This window comes from Sceloporus occidentalis, unplaced genomic scaffold (genome assembly GCF_023333645.1).
Source record: "Sceloporus occidentalis isolate IW3139 unplaced genomic scaffold, rSceOcc1.0.p SCAF_173, whole genome shotgun sequence".
Lineage (NCBI taxonomy): Eukaryota > Metazoa > Chordata > Lepidosauria > Squamata > Phrynosomatidae > Sceloporus > Sceloporus occidentalis.
In genome coordinates, this window is record NW_028317153.1 from 1772038 (window position 1) to 1787759 (window position 15722).

General features: G+C 41.4%; 1 protein-coding gene across 1 annotated transcript in view; it reads left to right on the forward strand.

The window, feature by feature from the left end:
* Nucleotides 1–7992: 7992 nt before the first annotated feature.
* LOC149279303 (potassium voltage-gated channel subfamily B member 1-like) overlaps nt 7993–15722 on the forward strand; it is a 51277-nt gene continuing 43547 nt past the window's right edge. The window contains exon 1 of the mRNA XM_089501367.1: nt 7993–8559. Within this exon, the coding sequence (XP_089357493.1) occupies nt 7993–8559 (567 nt within the window). The remainder of the gene's footprint in view (nt 8560–15722) is intronic.

The following is a 15722-nucleotide window of genomic DNA, read 5'->3' on the forward strand; positions in this document are numbered from 1 at the left end:
CGCTAATTTCTCAAACTGAATTTAACAAAATAAATATTTTATGAAAAGCAACTTAATGTATTTTCTTTACGTCACTAAAGAGTTTTCCCGCAATGATTTCCTGAGGACAGAGACCGCAAAACTTGTGATGTTTGGATTTCATTACGGTGGAGAAGAGATTAAGATGGCGACCTCTTGGCTATCTGGCAACTTTCCTCATAGAAACATAGAACCTGCCGGTAGATCGGCCCCATTCGGCCCCCGTCTAGTCACCTGTTTCTCCTGCTGTAAAGACTCAAACCTTAATCAGTCGTTGGTCTCGTCTTAGATTCAGGAGCCGTATGTCTATCCCATGCATGTTTAATACCCTCACTGTATTACCCTCTACCACTTCTGCTGGGAGACGGTTCCATTTATCTACCGCCGTCTCGATTATTACCATACAGCAGAGATTCTTATAAATTCTAGGATTTCTTTCTTTGAAGACAATAGAGATTTAGGATTTGTTTCAAAGATAGTGGAAAAAGGGAAGGCTTATGTTTCCAAAGCCCCCCCATGAAATAACTGTCATAGAAATTCTTTCTACAAGGAGAAAAGGGAAAATATCTTTTTTTATGTATTTTTGATATGGCAACTAACCTACCAAACCCACAAAAAGTCTAAATGTAATCAAATTAAAATTATTTATTTATTTATAAATATTTATTATTTATTTAGATTTATTATTCCCAGTGTTTTGAACCCGAAGCACAACAGCAATATATAAGGTTAAAGCGACAAATGATAATACATTTCTTTATTTTTTTTTTATATTTCTTTGTAATTTCTTTTTTTTTTCATTTTTTTCAGTACGGCAGAGAAAAAAAATACATTTTCTGCAAATCGCTCGACCTCACTGGATTACTTATTCCAAGTCTCGTTATAACCTTTGTAATCTCTTAATCTACCTGCCCAACAATGGAAAGAGATAAAAACAGATTAGTTATAATCTAAATTCAGAAACTTGGAGAGTCCTTTCCCCCATTTGATAATTTTGCTTCATAATTCTGCTTCAGCCTCCCGAAATCTTTTGGGGATTCCGTTCAAAAAAAAAAAAAAAGAAATTCTTCTTGTAGGGCAGAGTTTTGAGGACAGCGTTCGGTAACTGCGTAGGAATCACAATTTCTCCTCCGAAAATGGGTTGTGTCTCCAAGTTAGAGATAGAAACTACAAACCAGCCATTAACCAGGACCATGTCACGTTCTGCCCAGGCTGCGGAGCTGCATATCTGTCTTGCTTCAGTTTCCCTGTTTTGCTTCGATCCATTCCTGGATTTCCTTTTGCTCTGTTCTGATCTTCCATTCCTTGCTTCTGCTTCAGCTCTTTGCTTCAGCTCTGTTTCCTTTATAAGGTGTGCCCCACCTGTGTGTTCTGTTTGTCTCAGTCTTCAGTCTAAGGCAGGGGTTCTCAAACTGCGGCCCTCCAGCTGCTGCAGGACTACATCTCCCATAATGCTCCTTCAGCTAAGGGGCTGGCTGAGGAGTATGGGAGATGTAGTCCTGCAGCAGCTGGAGGGCCGCAGTTTGAGAACCCCTGGTCTAAGGTATGTCTCAGTGCTATGTGTTTGGTTTACATGTTTGGTTTACATGTTTGGTTTGTTTCGTACCACTGTCAGCAGGGATTAGCGTTAGGACCCACCGTCATTGGAGTACTTTGGCGTAGTGGTGGGCTAAGCATACTATGGCCATAACATGTGACGGAATCTCCAATTGTTATCAAACAGTCTTAGGCTAGTTTCTGTATTCATGTTTGTTTGTCTCTTATGTACCTTTGCCCTTCTTCCTTGTATCATCTGAGGATTCTGGTTCCTCTCTCCTCTCCCTTTGTCCTAGTTAATATGGCCTATCCTTGCTTAAAGGGGAAGCGTCCGAGGATTCCGGCTCCTCACTCCTTCCCCTGTGTTCCTTGCCTTGTTCCCTGTCCTTTGTTGTGCCCTGTATCATGTATATCTTGTCTAGTAATGTTTATTCCTTGTCTGGTTCACTGTCGTGCCCTGTAACATGTATGTCTTGTCTGGTTATGTTTCATGCCTGGTCTCCCTCTCCCTTGCTTATGTTTCTGCTATACCCTTTGCTTAGCTTCCATTCTCCCAGCCTGCAGCATCCTGCACGTGATTCTAGTGATCTGCTTCATGCCTGCTCCAGGGTGCCTGCAGGATATCACTTCACTTCATTCTGGACTTCATCCGCCATATCAGGGCGCTGGTGTTTGGCTGCACAACCCTTGGTGCTCAACACCTGGGTGAGTGAGGTCGCCCTGCAACCAGGCCCTGTCCAAACTCCACTACTGCACTGTGACTCCTGCACACAATCTTCGGGCGCGCTGGGTCCTTTCAGTCATCTGTTTGGACCCAGTCCGTGACAGACCATTTGTACCAATACCTGTAACTGGTATTTAATCACATATCCCAGTAAAGCCAAAAGAGAGACAATGATACCAACCATCAACTGTTCCACCAGCCGTTCAAAAAGGTCCAAGGTCATGTTGGCTCCTCTTAATGTTGTATTGGTCCAGGAACGATGGAGTCTTTAGTTGAGCTCCATACCTTTTATTGGAGGCAAAGTAATGGCGGCCGTAGATCTTTGACTCATAGATGACCCGGCTGTGATGGTGGCATGACTCTCCATTTACTCTACAAATGACAAATTGCCAACATCAAGACATGTCGGCTCCCACAAGAAGGGTCATAATATACAGTATATGCTGAAACAGGGACATGGAAGGTCGGAAAAGAATTCCGATGACTGCCCAGTTGCCCCCTTGTAGAGAAGTCCACTGGACCCACTGGATCTCCAATGTCTTGTGTTTTGGGCCACTTTTAAAAAGACACTGGACACCAAGGACCACATATTTGTATTTGTCCAAGAAATATGGAGTCTTCAGTTGAGGTCCATACCTTTTATTGGACCAACAAGATTTAATGCCAGGTTACATTTCAGAACCTCAAGGATCTGTTTCCTCAGAGACCTGAAAAAGAGAGATCTCCTTCCACCCCCACCCCCACTACATCTCTATATTATAAGGATGACACCATAAGAAAGTACGCAGAAGGGATCAAACACTCGGGAAACCCAATAACTGTTGGTGATGTCGCAGTGTAATATTCGACATATTCGCATAGCCTTCAATACAATGTCTATTTGTCTCTTTAATTTTAAATGAAACGTAATGTATTCTATTCTTCCTTAAACAATAGGAATAGTAAAAAGGCATCCAACGTAAACATTGGCAGGAGTCCATATTTTCAGACAAAGTCAATGGGGAGCAGGTGTTTGGAACACGATAGAGTCCCAGGGATTAGCACGATATTGAAAAACGACAGAGCGCGGCTGGGGGATCTCATGATTTTCAGTGTTTAACTGGCTTTTAATTGTTGAAATTCACTCGCTAAGGCCGCGTTTTATTATACCGCGTATCTTGGCATTAATTAGATTAATTAGATATATATAATCAATGATACAGAAGAAGAGAAAAAATATATTAACAAAAAATATATATTTTTAACAAAAAAAAATGATATATATAATAAAAAAGATATTTTAGTTAAAACACAGCATGGGTATTGAGAAAATAAATTATAAAATATTTAAGTTATTATTATTATTATTTTGAACCAGATACCATTTTGTATATAATTTATGTAATTTTTATCAGTATAGAAAACGGCAAAAAGATCAAGATGATATTAAAACAAAACTTTTTTTTTTTAATAAAAAATTCATTTTGAACCAGATCGCTTCTTTTTTCATATAAACCCGTATTAAGTGAACCATTAAAAGCCCTAAATTAATTAACCACCAGCTGCTGGTAAGCATTGATTAGCGCGGTTTGCCAAAAACGCTACAACTTATGCTTATCACACTAGGGGCTCTGGCTGGTGTTATAAAAGCAGGGGCAGACTTAATAGGACTTGGGCTGGCTGAATATATGGGAGTTATAGTCCGACCAAGGCTGGTTAGGTATAAGACATAACTGATATGGAAGACCAAACATTGAGTTGTCCATTTCTTTCCCCCTGACTGCTGAAAAGCCATTCGATTTTTCCTGATGATGCTTCAAACTGCAGGCATTAAGAGAGCCCCCTTTTTTTTACCTGTTACCCTAGTTTTTTGCAATTTAAATATTTGTTTCATTAAAAAAAAATTGGCATTTTTATTTACTATATAATAGAAAAAATATCATAATTATCATTTAATTAAAAATATTTTTGGGGGACGACCCCCCCAAAAAAGTTCCACTGTATATAGGCTGGAAATGTCTCAACCTCGTCTATAAAATTAAAAATTTTATGTTTATCCAACAAATATTTTGTCGATTTCAGCCAAATATTCATGTGACAGCAGACTCATTAATTAATAATTTTCCATCTGTTGGAACAAACTGGAATGACTTTAGAAAAGGGATCAGCCGAGAAATAAATTTCACGTAGAATTAGTCTTTTTTTTTTTTCTCCTTCGCCTTTTGAATTTAAGGTTTCATTTTGTTTGGCGATTTTCTTTTCTTTTTTTGTCTACACAATAGCTGAGGATGAAAAGAGAATTCCTATCTCTGCCTCCCAGACCCCAAACTAATTGGACGTAGTTGTTGGTAATTAAAAGGTTTATTAATCTTTGCTTGGTGATGGCTGCACACGCCGGTGGGATACGGATAAGAGGGACGGATGGATTGGCGAGATTACCCTTCTGGACAAATAAACGTGTAGGTTCCCCGGCGCGTTTCCATCGCGCTGGAAGATACCGGTGTCTCCCAACGCAGGATTTATTTATCACAGAGGGCAAAGAATGCTAACACGACACTGTTCTCATTTTGGCGCAGAAACCCAGAATTAACCGGCAGATCGGCCCCCGTCTGCCCCGTCTGGTCGCCCGTTTCTCCTGCTGTAAAGACTCAAACCTTAATCTCGTCTTAGATTCAGGAGCCATATGTCTATCCCATACATATTTAAATCCCCTTACTGTATTACCCTCTACCACTTCTGCTGGGAGGTTGTTACACGTATCCACTACCCTCTCAGTAGAGTATATCTATATGATAGGAGTTAGTTCCCCCAAAGCCACAGCAAGACAAATCGACCTGTGTTATTTGCCCGTGATCGGTGAAACTTAATGGAGGCTCTAGATTTTTGACGTATAGACAACACGGCTGTGATGGCGGCATGACTTGTCTCTGTTAACCCTACAAATTGCCAACATCAAGACATGTCGGCTCCAACAAGAACGGCCATAATATATATGCTACAATTACTGTTGCTCGGAGTCCTGAAACAGGGACATGGACGGTCGGAGAAGAATTCTGATGGCTGCCCAGTTGCCCCCATTCAGACAAGTCTTGGGGGTGGCTTGCGCTAGTCTATTGGATCTCCAATGTCTTGTGTTTTGAGGCCCCTTTTAAAAGACACTGGACACCAAGGACCCCTCCCTACCCCTTGCCGCTGGCATAAAATCTAGAATACCTCAATATCAGAATAATATCAGTTCAAGACAAATCCTACCATTCTACTTAAGAAAAGTTTCTTCCGCCGCCAACATTCCATCATACGAGCAACATTCCCATGACATCTCTCTCTTTCACCCTGAGCAACAACATAAAGGGTCCTGGGGCACCTTTAGCAGTCCACAGACCACAATTGGAGCAGCATTGCTCTAGATTACCAGTATCCTTTCTCTGCACCGTGGTCTATTCACTAAACATTGACGAGTCAAACAATTTCATCTCGCCATATTAACTACATATGTCCATCCACTGTATGTTCTCTTTATGGAATTCAATGTACCGGGATGAAAATCACTTACAACGCCTTTCTTAGTGAATACACCCTTACTGCATTCATGTCTCCTTGGTTGTAAGGAAGGAGTTAACTTGCTCTGTACTTCTCACTGTGGCCTGTAGGGGGAGCTCCTTTCCTCCATTCAAATTGCAACTTCAAATTCTCTCTTAGAATAACTCAGGGAAGGATTGCAGAGAGAGGGAGAGAGGGAGAGAGAGAGAGAGAGGGGGGAAAAGGCATCCAGACTTGTTGATCTCCATTAAGAGCCTCCAGAAAACCAGAAAGATCAGCTCTGGATGTGAATTCACCTTCTTTCCACCTGGAATAATGTGAGCAGAAGAGGCTCTGAATTAGCTCTTGGGAGAAAGAATCCAAAGGATTATCAAGAGATCTTCCTTTTACAAGCAGGGGGTGGGGGGATCACTGCACAGACTGGATTACTGTGATATATGCTCTAGAGCCTGGCAAAGAAGGTATGGTTCCTATACACCCCCCCCCCCCATGCATTGCTGGCTACACCATTCATATATTCTGTTTATTTCATCAGGCAGATGGGGATTTAAATGGCTCCTGGGCTGCATGTGCCTTGAGTTTGATATGAACCATTATTACAGGAGGGGCAGGACAAGGCTGATGCTTTTGTGCTTAAAGCAACAGTGTATATTTTTTGTTTAAAAGATGTGGCTTAATATTAGGAACCCCGCTTAAACCTCAGAGGTAGTAAGGTGTGTGTCCTGGGGGCTTATTCCCCTCCTGGCATTAAATAGTTAATGGAAAGGGAATAAGGGATAGCAAGTCAATTTACTGATATTCTGCTCAATGCAGGTGCCAACAAATGGCAATTATGTTGCAGTTAATTGCTTCATTGATATAATTTCTTTTTAAGGAAAAGACTGTCTTTTATATAAAAGATTTCTGGAGATTTTGATAAAAATTATTTAATTCTGGCACCATATACCAGTTAGTTTCTGTATGGGCCAGCTGGGATAATTTAACTCCAAATACACTCATTTTTTGGGGGGTGTATACACATTATTAATGTTGCTTGCTCACAATTATACATTTATTGCAAAATTTAGATTTTCTAAATTTTATATATATATTTTTTAAATACCAGCTATAGATCATCAATAAGTCTTCCTTGACCCTGTGCGCTATAAATACAGTCATGTTCCACTTCACCCTTGCAAATCTCTCTGGAGCAGTCCTAATACACATGTGAACTTGGTGTGACTCACAAAATCTCCCCAAAACATTAGGAAACTTTATACTGTGTGTAACCCCATGTGTGCATTGGGAGGGAACAGCAACCCAGAGCTAAAAAAAAGGCATTTTTATTATGCCAAAATTCTAAAAAATGTAATGTTTCCATATTATGGAATGTTTGTGAAAAATGTTTCCATATTATGGAATGTTTGTAAATATTGTATGTGGGTATAGATCATTAACAATACGTGTGTGTATGTATGTATATCATATTATATATATATATGTGTGTGTGTTTTGTATGTTATGCGGGCAGTATTTGTGTGTTTGGAGGATAATGTATCCCGATCCTGGTATAGTTTATAATATATATGTTTGTATGTTATATAGACATATTTGCAGTATTTATGTGTGTCTGGGGTATAATATATCCAGATCCAGGTGCAGTTTAATCCCCCCCACCCCCGTGCGCTATCCATCAAATGTGTAAATAAAACACAGGTCAATACTGCAAAGCACCCTGAGTATTTGTGTATCCAGTGATCTAATAGGATTGATTAAGGGCTGGTGCTGAGGAAGGCATGGGGAGAGCTGGGGGAGTGTGTGTTAGTGGAGCTGTGGTTCCAGCACCATCCATATGGACAGCTCCCTGTAGCTGGTGCGCTCCATATAGTCTTCAGTCTTGCACAGCCAGCAGCAGCCCCAAGGAGATCTCCATGGGTCCTGCTTTAGGAGATTACCGAGGCTATTTGTTCGTCTGATTAATGGATAAACCACCTGACACTGTGTGAAGGATGCTCTTGCTTATTTTGTAGGTCATCTGGATTCTCTAGACGCCACAGGAGGGGGAAAAAAATGTCCCACCAGCTTCTTCTCTCTTGCGCTGCTCTAAGGATGGAGGCGAAGGATGGGAAAGTGGAGGTCCATGTGTGAGGTTTGATTGACCCAACTCTAGACAAGTCCCATTTCCGCATTTCCACAGCCTTGTTCAGTCCACAGAAATGCCAGGGTGGATGAATAAACATGGATCTCGGTCTACTACCTCCTTGCCTCCAGACCCCATGGACATTATCCGAAGCAAGTCCTGCTCCAGAAGGGTGAAGCTCAATGTTGGGGGTCTGGCTCATGAAGTTTTGTGGAGGACCCTAGACAGGTTGCCCCGCACCAGGTTGGGGAAACTTAGAGATTGCAACACTCATGAATCCCTCATGGAAATTTGCGATGACTACAACCTGGAGGAGAACGAGTATTTTTTTGACAGGCACCCAGGGGCATTCACGTCTATTTTAAACTTTTATCGTACCGGGAAATTACATATGATGGAGGAGATGTGCGCGTTGTCCTTCAGCCAAGAGTTGGACTATTGGGGTATTGATGAGATCTACCTGGAGTCCTGTTGCCAGGCTAGATACCATCAAAAGAAGGAACAGATGAACGAGGAGTTGAAAAGAGAAGCGGAGACCTTGAGGGAGAGAGATGGGGAAGAGTTTGACAATACCTGCTGTGCGGTTAAGAGGAAAAAACTATGGGATTTGTTAGAGAAACCCAACTCATCTGTAGCAGCCAAGGTAAGTGACGTTTCTGTAACCATATGTATGAACCGTTGGCAAAATCTTTATAATTTATGTCTAATAAGTTGCTGTGGAGGATATTTTTGGGGGAAGCTTTATATCAGCCCCTTGCTCAAGTAGCATACAGGAAGTGCTCAAGGGACTAATTGAGGCAGGAAATGTCTTCCCCCAGCTTACCGGGGGGAACAAAAAAACATATACTTATAATTTTTCAAACCTTGAAAGGAGATTAAAAATTCAACATAAGTGATCCAATGATAGATGCTGCATATGCGCATTCTGCCCAGATCATCAGGACTGTCCTCCATGCTTCAAACACATTGGGGTTTATCTTTACGAGTCTTTGTTTAGTCTTCCAAAGAATTACCAATAAGACCTCAAGGTATCCTAAAGATCGGGGGACCCAAACAGTGGGAGCTGCGGAGCGTTAGAAGACGCCAACCGGTCAAACAGTTTGGGGAACGAATCCCTCCAGGTCCAAGCTGGTGTCTATACTGACGTCCACCGGACGCGTCCTATGAGACGTATCACGTGTGGAATTATCATACATGTTATAGTGAGCTCGTCGCGGTAGAGTTGGTGAGGTTGTCTGAGGTGTCCGGACTGTAATTGTCACAATAAAGCAAAGAATATGATTTCAATTTGCAGTGATGGGGGAAAAGCCAGCGTTTGGAGAAGACATTATTGCGAATGTGATAAATGTTAAGGCGTTATTGATTTTACAAGACGAGGGCAAAATGCCAGGGCCTTTTACACACCGATGATGGTGCCGCTCGGGTTAGTAAGGTTTACTGACGCGTTTCTTCAAGTATGTAGCAGGCGTATCCACTTTCATTAAAATTCCTAAAACACAAACGATGATGGTGGATGGAGCATTTGGTCCTTTTTTTTTTTAGGCTTGCCTATGGCTTAACTTACAAAAAAAGAGTCTTTCATCTATTCCCTGCTGAGCATACTCATACGTCTGTGGCAAACTTACTTCCGTGTTAACCTCTACCGCCTCTGCTGGAAGGCAGAGAACTGGTGTTCTTGTAATGTGGAAAACTAGAAACTGTCCATAGCATTTGGTCTTAACCCTTCCTTGAGTATTGGTGAATGCAGGGGTATCAGATACAGGCTTAGAGTTGCGTTGATGCGAAACGCATTGGTCTCGCTTTGGTTTTCTGTTACTATTTTGCCGCAAGTTTAGTAATAGGGTGTTTTTAATGCTGAAGTGGGAATTCTCACCACTGTCCCACTGTGATGTTGATGGCCGGTTAGAAGGGAATATATATATATATATATATATATATATATATATATATATATATATATATAATATAATGGTAAGTCCGGGTTGTATCATTACTCAATGCATCACAAGACATTTTTTTTAATGCAAATACCAGCTCTTACAACATGGCACTGAGGGTATAATTTGTGGCTTTTGTGAGGAACCAACCCCGGTCCCCGACAGCTGAACGTTTATTAATGACCAGCTGTACGGCGTGAAGCTTTTGCTCTGTGTAATAATACATATGACGCAATGTTCAGCGATTGCATCATGGCAGAGTGTTGGTATTTACAGTCTACTGCCCCGCTCGGCCGAGAGCGTTCTGTGGATTATTATTCTGGGTGAAGCCATGGGCTGAACGAGCGTCGTTTTTTTGTTTGATTTTTGAATGTTCAAATGATTAGAATTTTAATTAAAGTATATGGAATTATAAAAGAGGAAGAACTAAACGCTCCTTCCATTAACATTTCCACTTGTAAACCCATAACTGCCCTTCTGCTTCTTGTACTTATGACATCACTCACCACCTTGTAGCTTCTTCCCATTCCAGTTTACCCCATGATAGTCATCCTGTACTTTCCCCAATTAGCTCCCTTATAGCGGATTCCCTCTCGGACACCAACCCTTTAAGAGCTACTTGAAAATACCTCTCTTGATGCGGTCTCACAGCATTCCCACCAATACCCTCGCGAAGACTTCCCGTTCCACTCAACGCTTTGTATTCTCGATGGATACTAGATGGTTACACAGTATCACAGCGTTCCCATGTTTAACCCACCACTAAATCATCCCTTCGTACTCAACAGTTTCTTGTCTCTTCAAGTGTTATGTAGTAGGCCTTGAGTCTTATCTGGATCTCCATGATGGTAGCACTAAGTAGATCAGGGGTGTCCAAGTTTTTTCTGCAGTGGGCCACTTCATCAGAATTGTATACGTGCGAGGGCCGCACTCATTTTTCACTGAGAGAAAATATGGCCTTTTAATAAGATATGCAGATTAAAATAAAGTAAATGACACAAAACCTTTACTTTTCCTCTCACTGATTTCTGGGCCTATAAATTCAGGATTCTGGATAAGTAAAAATAAAATAGTTCTATTTATTTTAGCGATGCACTAAAATGAAAATTCTGGACCAAAACCGAAAATTCAGGGTTCACTTAGCCGAAACTGAAAGTGCTCCCCCCCCCCACTTTTAATAAAAGTAAGTTACACACGGAAATTGTACAAAAAAAATATATATTATGATTGTTAACAGCAATCTCAGGCATACCCAGATTCCAGCATGTACTGGTTGGCTGGGCATTGTATTTTTTGTCCAATTTTAGCGTGTAACCATGCTTTTATTAAAAGTAACACACCACAATTGGACAAAAAAATCAACAATATGACTTGGCATGATAGGAGTGTGATTGCTAACAGCAAACACACTCTTTTTATACCCAGGCAACCAGTGAATGCTGGAACCTAGGCATGATGGGACTGTGATTGCTGTTAGTAGATTGCTGTTAGCAATCACACTCCTATCATCCCAAGTCAGCCAATACGTGCCGGTACAGGGTGGCTATAAGTGCAGACCCCATACTGCTGGCAGCATCAATACAGAAGGGGGCAGCTAGCCAGGTTTCAGCATGTACTGGCTGACTTGGCATGATAGGAGTGTGATTGCTAACAGCCTAGGTTCCAGCACTTACACATCCATGCTATTACACACACACATTCATTCATTCACAGATTAATTCCCTCAATCAGACATACTCATTCACACAACCTACCCCACCTCCTTACCTGCTCTACAGCTCTCGATGCCGCTCACAGACTTCAGCAGGGGGCGCGGCCTCCCTCGTTCTCCTCACAGAGGAGGCAGGACTGGAGCAGAGAATAGACCCTCCCACAAGTAAGCAGCAGGGCTCTTGTGATCCTGGCTGCCGATCTCACGCTGGCCGCACCTCGAGGTTCCGCGGGCCGCATGGTGGACGCCCCTGAAGTAGATGGTCACACAGCATCACAACATTCCCATCACTCAATCATCCCATCACACCTTGTGTCCTCAAGTATCGTTTAGTATACCTTGAATCTTATCTGGATCTCCATCTTGATGATGCCACCAAGAGGCTGGTCACCTCACCACAACCCATCATTTGTAGGTGGCCAGCCAACAGGTGGCTCACAGTCTGTCCTTGAATTACAAACCCCCATGACCCTTAGGCAGTTCAAGCATGGGCAGAAAGTCATGGGAACCAGAGAGTGACCAATGGCTGACTCGGGCCCTGTCAGGACGGCGTCCCAAATTATTAGTCTATGCGTTCATGCCTATGAATTGCCATCTCTATCAAAGTTTGTCTTCAGTCTGTGTCTCAAACGTGGAACTTTTCCTGGTTGTGCAGAATTTATTAATGTTTTAATAAAACGTAATAAAATTCTAGCAGTTTCAATCACGCGGCGGCTTTACAGAATTGGCCTGACCTACGAAACTAGAATTTTAATATAAGCCAAAAAAAATATTTTTTTATTACTTCAAACTAGAAGCGCAGACAGTATTTTGTTTTTTGTATACATTGTACAGCCAACACACTGTATTTGCAGCATGCTCACACTGTTTGGTAGGCCTTATATTATACATTTGTATTATTTGAGCCTGAGACTAGCTTAGCGCACCGACATTTTTTCTTTTCCCTGTTCAAACATTAAAACAGACAGGTTTTTGGGTGCAAGCGACACTCCATTAAGCCTGCGTTGTGTTGAAATGTATTCTTTAAGTAAAGGCAGTAAAAATAATATAATGCATATGTGTTGCAAGATCACTGGCAGCTCAAGTGTTAAGTCATAATCTGTGACAATATGCCAAAATATACAGTTTTAGTTACAAAAAAGGCTAATGCTATCAAATGTACATGAATTAAGCTTGGATTGTTCCACAAAAGCTATTATTTTGGTCTATTATTAACCTTTAATCTTTTTTTTTTTTTTTTTAAGTAACAAAATTCTGATTGGGCTCAGCAGGTATCGGGAATTTAAAAAACATTCTCTTTTTGGGCTTGATAAGCGCAAACTTTGTGAATTAATAAATATTCTAAGTATTACCAGCGATGTCTTGATGGAAAGATCCAAGGGGATATAATATTCTGCGTCATTGGCTTGGCTTTATAGAGCGTGACTGCTAGAATTCCCCCCCCCCCTAAAAAAAAAAAAAAAAAAACCCAACAAATATTCATGCCAAAATTGAAAATTTTTTTTTGGGGGGGGGACAGAAAAACACTAAGAAGCGTATAATATTTCAGCGCGGAAACAGCGAAGGGTAACTTTAGCTTTTAATGAACCAAAGGCGCCTTAATCTGATGTAATGGCAGTGAAAAAAATCCCGTCAGTCGTAGAATTATATTTATTATTAGATGTAAGAGTCTTATTATAACCTTTCTGTCTGGGATTGGTGCGATGTGTCATGTGTTTCTATTTAGAGGTCTGGGTTATTAGCGTAACTGGGAAGTGTCAGGGTTTGCCCTGGAGTCTCAGAGTTTTTGCCCGAATCTCGGGGTCTTTGGGTGAAGGGGTAGGTTCTCGTGGTCACACGTCTGTAGCCAACTCCTTCCTATTCTCCCCCCCCCCGCTGTGATCATATATAAGATTCCCAATTGGTACTTTTGCTCCCAGTGTGTTCCCTGCTTGAATGCAGGTGACTCGATTTAAGTATTTGAGCCAATTGGATGATGCATTTGGCGAGTCACTACGTAGATGTACTATTAAATGGTTAATATCTCAAAAGTCTCGGGGGGGCAGCTCATTTAGAAAGTTCCTGTCCTGAAGTCCCCATCCTCCTTCTTAGGACAGCGGCTGTGGACAGGGAGGCTGGGGGTGATGACCTGGGCAGTGCTGAAGGTAAATAGTGGTGTAGATGTGAGTGTGTGTGTGTGTGTGTATGCATATAATATAAATAATAAATATGTGTAAATTCCCTTTATACACCTCTCCTCCTTCTTCCCTTACTTATAGGAATTATCAGAATTTTTTGCTTAAATATTAATCATCTACATATAATATTTCACTTTTTTTTTTTTTATCGTTGATGATGTGTCCATCGTATCCGTTGAGCGTAAGGAAAACTCGAATCGGAACGCGCCGATGGGGTCACCTTGAATGCCCCGCGGCACCCAAAGGGTTGAGTGATTATTATTTTTCCCCCCGAAGCTAATGATGATTGAACCGTACACCTTACACCTCTGTGTGCTATTTTATATTGGTAATTTAAAACTCCAAACAATGGTCGGCGACTGCAAGTGAAAGACGATCCCGACGAAGCGGCGAGCCGCGGCCCGGATATCAAATCCGTCCGGGGGAAATAAGAGACGTTACCCGTGAAAAGCAAGCGGCCGTCTCTGGGGTTAACCGCTGACTGAGGTCCGTTCGGAACGGTTTAATGTCACGTTTAATACAAGTCTACGTTACGGCAAAACAAATTAGGGAATTGTCCATCGAGTTCTGATTTATTAAACGCTCGGTCCGATGAAGGATTTGCGGATCTCGGGTTCTAAGTGTAAATGATATCGTTACGTTTGCCGCGAGGTTTTATTTCAGACTTAATTATTATGTTATCCGGCCGCTCCGACGACGGTGGTTCCATTTCCTATTGATGTTAACGCTTTGTATATTCTGGAAAACTTTGGCCCTTAACTGCGGTTATAGATCCGTTTTCTGGCCAGAGACATGTTGTGGGTTCTTTGATTTATTCTGGAAACAATCGGCTTGTGATTAAACACTACCGGGCCAAATATGTCGGGGGTGTGACTTTATTTTTAACAGAAAAACTGTGTTTTTCTCATAATTCTAATACTAAGAATTTTATTTTATTTTTATTTTTTTTGACTCATCTGCGGGATTGTCCACTAGTAGTAGAAATTTACAATTGTCTTCCGTCTTTAAAGTAGTCAACCTCGTGTCTTTTGAGTGTAGGAACCGTAAAGGAACAGTTCGCTACCCGCCACCGACGCTAATTCACGTCTCCGAGAGCAGTCGGCACTTGAATAAATTCCTCTGTCGCTGCCTCTCGTTGTTACAAATGAAAACGGCACCTGGTGAATATGCCTGTTCTCGGGCTCTAGAATTAACGTCCAATTTCACTTCTTTCTACATCAAAACCGTGAGAGCGTAATCCACTTCTTAGATGCATGGTATTTTTTTATCGGCTGGACTGGGGGGGGGGGGGGGGACCGGCTCTCCAAGTCATTATGTCACCCCTTTAGTGTTGCACTAGATATTCCTGCTGTGAAGATTGTCCCGGAATATAAAAATAATCCCGGGTAGATTTATACAGCGTGACCAATTCCAAAAGTAAGAATTACTTTTTTTATCCACCGTGAACATAGAAACAGAGAACCGGTGGATCAGACCCATTAAGCCCTTCTTCATTATGTTGCAGAGAATACTTTTTTTCATTATTTTTTTTTGGATGAAGTAGTTGCGATCCACTTTTATTATCGGGAAAGTTCACGTCTACAATTGTTAAGAAACTAAATTAAAAAATATCAAACTACAAAATTACTTCCGCCAACTACGAATTCCACCCAAGCTACAATCTATTTACTCGCTCCTTTTTGAGCTGAACGATGACCCGTTGGGACAAGGACACTTTTACATATTTTGTCTTGCGCTTAAAGTCACCATAAGAGGTTCCTTAAGGTTCCTTCATATCCCCAATATGAGGTCTTAATTGTGTACGATATGTTACTTATAGCCCTTAACTCGCTTATACAACCAGCGTACATGTCTTACAATCATCATACATCAAACTTAGGTCAAGAAGTCAACTGGTTGGAAGATATGCCATGTGCCGAGGGCCATGGATTCCAGTATCTCAATGTCTTGGTTTTGATATATGTTTATCTGGGCAAATGTG